Source organism: Euphorbia lathyris, chromosome 9, assembly GCF_963576675.1.
Source record: "Euphorbia lathyris chromosome 9, ddEupLath1.1, whole genome shotgun sequence".
Classification (NCBI taxonomy): domain Eukaryota; kingdom Viridiplantae; phylum Streptophyta; class Magnoliopsida; order Malpighiales; family Euphorbiaceae; genus Euphorbia; species Euphorbia lathyris.
Genome location: NC_088918.1, coordinates 30,158,803 through 30,165,134, shown reverse-complemented (window position 1 = coordinate 30,165,134; position 6,332 = coordinate 30,158,803). Strand labels below are relative to the sequence as shown.

At 32.2% G+C, this 6,332-nt stretch overlaps 1 protein-coding gene across 1 annotated transcript; it reads right to left on the bottom strand.

The window, feature by feature from the left end:
• Window positions 1–322: 322 nt before the first annotated feature.
• On the bottom strand, window positions 323–4,039 carry LOC136206605 (GDSL esterase/lipase At5g33370-like). Its single transcript, XM_065997722.1, has 5 exons — window positions 3,731–4,039; window positions 3,528–3,655; window positions 3,144–3,386; window positions 941–1,193; window positions 323–688 (listed from the first exon to the last, which is right to left on the bottom strand). The coding sequence occupies exons 1-5, from the start codon at window positions 3,978–3,980 to the stop codon at window positions 456–458; spliced, it is 1,107 nt and encodes a 368-aa protein (XP_065853794.1). The 5' UTR covers window positions 3,981–4,039; the 3' UTR covers window positions 323–455.
• Between the last annotated feature and the right edge of the window lie 2,293 nt (window positions 4,040–6,332).

Below are 6,332 nucleotides of genomic sequence, written 5' to 3'. Positions count from 1 at the left end.
CATTCATGTGGATAATGTATTTGCTATCTGTTTAGTTGAAAACCGAACATTCATGATCTCACAAAACATCTCAGAGTTAATTAAATTTCATGCTTTTATGCCAATCATGGTTGGTTCTAGTGATAAAGAGTTGGATCTTTTCCTATTCTATCAAAATTTAGTCCTCATTGATAGGTGATCTTTAAATTCGATTTTAAATCCTTTTTGAGGTCTGTGGTTTGCCCTGACATTGGGAGTGGGTGTCCTTACCTAAACTTTAATTTACAAAAAAAAAAAAAAAAAAAAAAAAAATTCATGCTTTTATGGAACCTGAAAGTGATGGAGAAGTGAAATGTTTCACATTATTGAATCAATAGACATCACATATAACCCATCAATATCCTCACAAAAACATCAGCAACATATATTAAGAAAAACGTTTATTTAATTACGTCATGCGTGAAGTTGGAATAGAATTAAGTGGTGGAGTCCAAAGCCAAGATGGTTGTAAGATTCATCGGAAACATGTAATCCGGTGAACCATTAAGTATCTGTTGAACAATGTACTTGTTAGCTCTTTCAGATGGATGAAAAGCATCCCAAAACACATACTGGTCTCTATTTTTGCATAAATTAGATGCTGGTGTGCACATTCCCAGCCCATTATATGGTCCTTGCCCACAACATGCTATCTTCGATGTTGTAAATCCTGCACCCAAACTCAATCTTAATTTTGGATTGCAAACACGATAATAATAATAATAATAATCAGCAATGTTCATATGCACCTTAATGATTGATAATTCACTGTTAGATACAGGCTTATTAAATTTAAGATTTACAATGCTTTGAATCTCCATCTTATGATTCTAATAAACTTAGATCTAACCAAATTCTACATGATCATTAAGTGCATGTGATCAAAACCGTAATAATAATAGGAAGAAATTGTTATAATTACCATATGCTTGTGGGTTAGTAATGAAATCAGATTGAGGTAAACCAGTGTTAGCAGCAATGAAGATGTCTGAAACGTAATGGGTATTAAGCTGAGCAATCATTTGAGTGAGTTGAGGGTTGAATAAATAGGCAGCCTTTTGAAGTTGAGTTGAGCAGTCTCCGTTTGTACTTCTCATAGCTAATTCTGCTGGAACACAACCCAGTGGACCTGTTCCTGTTACTAGAACCCTACGTGCTCCTAGCTCATACAATTTCTGTTCACATCCATAAAATGCTACTTTATTAATTACATTCCATTCTTATGATTCAAGAAATTAATGACATAATACCTTGCAAGTATTATAAACTCTAGCTATTAATTTAATTTAATTTTTTACTTGGCATTTTAGGCTAAATTGGTCTAAAATTACACGTTGCTAACATAAAATAGAAAACCATATATTATATCTTGATAATTAATTTGACTTAAAATTTATGGGTATAAACCAAGTATGACCCTTTAACTTTGCTATATGATCTCGTAACTTAAAACTGAACATATATATATAAAATGGATTACAACCAAGTATGACCCTTTTAAATCAAACTCGCTTTTTTTTTTCATATATATAAATATTTTTATCTAAGTGGTTCAGAAGTAAATTTTACTATTGTAAAGTTTTTCAAAATTGAGCTAATTTGAACTATAGAAATAAGATTGAGTCGTTTTGAACGAAATAAGAAAATATATATACAATGTCATATATTAATTAGGGTAATTAATTTATTAGTCCCCATATTTTGACAAAACACACTGTTTAGTCCCTGTATTTTAAAAAACACATGATAAAGTCCCTAACCTTTTTCTTGATGAACTGTTTAGTCCCTGCCATTAAACTCTCATGAAGATTTTGTTAGTCAATTTGGATTTGCGTTCTTCTTTTCATCTGCTTTAAACTTTAATGCATCTGAAATCAACTTTGAGTGTTCTTCTTCTTGATTTTCTTCTTAATCGTTCAAATTCGTAAGCATTGTGTATTTTCTTTTTCTTGTTCTCCATACAAATAGCTTCTTCTTTTAAATTGAATTTCCCCTTCTAAAGTTTGAAGGTAAATAGTAAAGGGTAATTTAGTCATTTATGAAGTCATAAACGGTAAAAAATCTAACAAATAGACGGAAGGACTAAACAGTTCATTGAGAAAAAAGTTAGGGACCTTACCATGTGTTTTTGAAAATACAGGGACTAAACAGTGTGTTTTGTCAAAATATAAGGACTAATAAATTAATTACCCTATTAATTAATCAAGTTGCATTTTGTAATTAAATACAAAATCAATGATCTAATTAGTCACATCAACCTTAATGTGCTTGAGATATGAGGGCCAAAACCACGTTTTGACGGCTGGGGTACCAAGTCCATGTCTATCCGCTTATTACAACACTACTTTCCCTTTAGCTATTAAAAATGTTGGTATTTTCTCTTGAGAATGTTCGTTTTTTTCCTCCTGACATATTATTTCGTAACATTTCCTCTTATTCTATCTAGAATTGGTGAAATTTCAACTAGAAACTTACTATCCATATGTTGATTGAGATTTCACTAATTTTGATAGGTTAGAGAGGAAATGTTACAAAATAATAGATCAGGAAGCAAAAACAAACATTTTGGATAGGTCAACGAACAAATATTAGTAAATAATACGACACCAAACAAAAACTTAACATTTTGAATAGATCAAATAGAATTTAGTGGTTGAAGCCTATAATAACGTATATTATACAAAGACCATTTATCGGTGTAAATACTGGTTGCAGACGTGAAATTCCAGTAAATCATACGGGAGGTCATAATACTAGTAAATAATATTAGTAAAAAAGTGCGATTTGACGAAATTTCATATGGTCAAACAGGTACTTACGCATATTGGTCAACTCGTTTGGATTTTTACATTAACATATATCAAAGTTCAAACACTTTTATATTCAGTTTTAAAATTTAGGATCATCATAGAAAAGCAAAAGTTGAGATAATAAAATGTCTTTTACCCTAAAATATATATTACACAACGGGTATTTGGTTGCTACTTTTCATGCTTTTATTTCAAACAGCAAACAGCAAACCGCAACAGCAACCGGTAGATAAAACAAACAGACCCTAAATTAATCCAACAAGCAAGTTTAGATAAAAATGAATAAAATCACAGTTGGGAGAAAAAGGAAATTACCATGAGAAGCTTTTTGTAGTCGGAAATGACAAATTTGACATAATCAGGGAGAGAATACTGTCTAGATCTGACAGAGTAAGGTACCAGATAGTAATTATTTACAAAATCATTGCCACCTACTGTTATCAAGACAAGAGCTTGGTTAACAAGTCGTTTGGCCCCTTGAGCTCCTACGAGAGCACTTAGTCGCCGTTGATATTCTCGGAAATACTCAATTTGCTCAACCATTCTTATTACATTTACCTGAAAAATAGTACCATCAATACGTCATTTTAAACAAATTCGAATTTCCAATAGATTACTTTAAACATGTTCGAGACACTATATAAATTTAAGGAGGACAAGATGATGTATTAAGCCGAGAAAAAAAAAAAAAAGTCTTACAAACTGAATTCCTGTGTCATTAAGAACTCCAACTCCAGCTGAAGCAAAATTAGCACCAACAAGCAACTTATTTCCAGTGAGTTGTGGACTCAAGTATGGCAGCAAGAACTCGGACCCAATATATTGACCTGTAAATAATGTACATTATTAAACTATTTCAAAATTAATAAAAACATTAATACCATAAATTAAATGAACCCAACTGATAAGATCAGGGATGTTAAGGCCATTAGAGAATCGTCCGGTGGGTTGATGAGTCGGAAAGTCGATGCCATAAGGCGGGGCATCGGCTCGTGCAGTGGTGGCTAGGTAGTTGTTGTTGCCATTATCAACAAGTGAATCTCCAAACACAAAAAAAGCCCTAGCTGCTCCAACTTGAGGAGCATAACTTCCCATTGCAATGGCTAGAGCTAATATTATTATTGAAGGAATCAAAATCCTTGAACTAGACATGTTGTGTTTGGTTGATATACTCAAATCAAACGTTAACTTGTTTGATATTTTATGTGCAAACAAACAATGCTTTGTTTGTAATTGCATGTTTGCTTCAAGACTTGTATGTATATATAGGAAGGGGATATTAATTGCCACCGGAAAAATAAATCAATTAAGTAAAAACTATAGATTTTGATCGGTTGTACCAAAACAAATGGCATTAAATGTGTGTATATATATATATATATGTATTACTTCTCTTTCATGTTTTAGATATATTACTTCATATGCAAAGTAGAAATTTTCTTATGTTGATTTCAATGCAAAAGGTTTATCATATATTTGTCAGGTTTATAAAGTAGTGTTGACATGGATGTTAATGAACAAATGAATTTTGATCATTTATCGTTAGATCTAAGTTTATTAGAATTCTAGGATTGAGATTCAAAGCAATTTTAAGGTTAAACCTAATTTTAAGGATCAAATTTATTCGGTCATTAGGTCCATATGATTACTAAAGTAGTTATGCAACATGAATGATCAAGGTCGTTAATGATTATATCAACACATTAATGAGGTTGCCAGGAGTCGAACCCTCGACTGTTTGGTCCTAGAAGCTCTAGTACCATGTCATGAAACCGTTTGAACTAAAAACTCGAGCTTATAGTTAAAGTCCAATCATATATTTATCTCTGACAACTCTGAGAAATCAGAGTTGCTGGAGTTTACGCCATCAACTACTCCGTCTGGAATTCAACTTGCTTTGCATTTTTAGAGATTATCCAAAGAAGATTAGAACTAAGGGCGAGTGTTTTTATGATTTTTGGCTCGTGAATTTCTTGAATAATATTGCCCTAAGACCACAAACCGCAGCAGCGTTGAATACGGCCCAATCAACATTGCATTTGAGAAAATCAACCTTCAGTTTCCGCCACTGAACCTGACCGGCAGTAAAAAAAAAATACAAGGTTATGTTTGTCCACAAATTAAATAAAACTCACTAAAAATCAGAAAACATGCAAAACAGGGGACTATGAAAAATTGGTAGCCGAGGGCTGCCGATAGGAGGCCAACAACGAGCTGATCACGTTCCATGCACGTCAAATGCTTAGTCTAGCTCGTCGTGCTTGAAGGCGGCGCATGGGTGCCACTCGCCACCTATAACACATTTTGGCGACTAGAAAAATTTCCATCTATGGTTTTTAAGGTCTCTGGTTTTGTTGGTCTGGTCTGTTTACGCATACGACGAACAAATGTTAAGGTTTTGCATCACAAATTCTCTAACGAGAATGGTACAAGGACTAAAAAGTAGTGTCTAAAGGCAATTTTACACCGGAAACATACCCTAAACAGTCTCAAAAGCACATTTTGACGCACATAAAATGAAAAATAATATTTTTAATTATTTTCTAGCATTCAAATACACTATATAATAAAAAAAATGGATCATTACAGACGGAATATAAGCAAAACAGCACTAGTATCATGTTGGGATTATAACACAAATAATTTGAATATAACTATGAGTTCATGGGTTACCTCTCCTACAGTGTAACTCATTTAAATTGATTGTAGTAAAAGAAGGAACTTAGATAGTATTATGGGTCACGAATCAACTATATCAACGCTTACCACAAGAAGATATGATGATCCATGAATTAAGAATGATGAGAGAGCGGGGAGGAAGGAGGTGTCGGCTAGGGACTAATACCAATAACTAGAAGGTCTCTGTATCTTTAGACCGCTAATACTCTGTGGACTGTGAGCCACTGCCAACTAAGGACAGACACATGATCGTGCACATAGAACATTTGAGTTGAAGCTTATAGAACTGGACATTGGAGAGATGAAATTAATTAATTTATTGATAGTAAAATGTCAATGTAATTAATTAGTGCTTAAATTAATTGGTTAATTGTTACTTTGTATCACGGGAATCAATTAATGGAGTTAGAGATTGAATATGTAACTGATTAATTAGTTTGCATAATGTAATTAATTGATTTATAAATTAATAGAATTACATTCGATAAATAATTAATTAAATTAATACGTCGCTTTATTATTTGGTATAATTTATTTTAGTTGGATAATTAAATTTAATCAAACTATAATTTTTTTTTGGTAAGGTAATCAAACTATAATTAATTGTATAATATAATTCTTTTTGGTATTTATTTATAATTAAATTAGTTTTGAATTAAGTTTGTAATTAATCAATTAACCTTAGGACTATAAATACACCCCTTATTAATCTCTAAGTTTATTTTAGCTTAAAAAGTGGTCAAGCTAAGGGACCTTATTACGTTAAGTTTATTTTAAACCGCCCACGTCGCGTAATAAGGTCCCTTACCTTATTACATAGCAAAA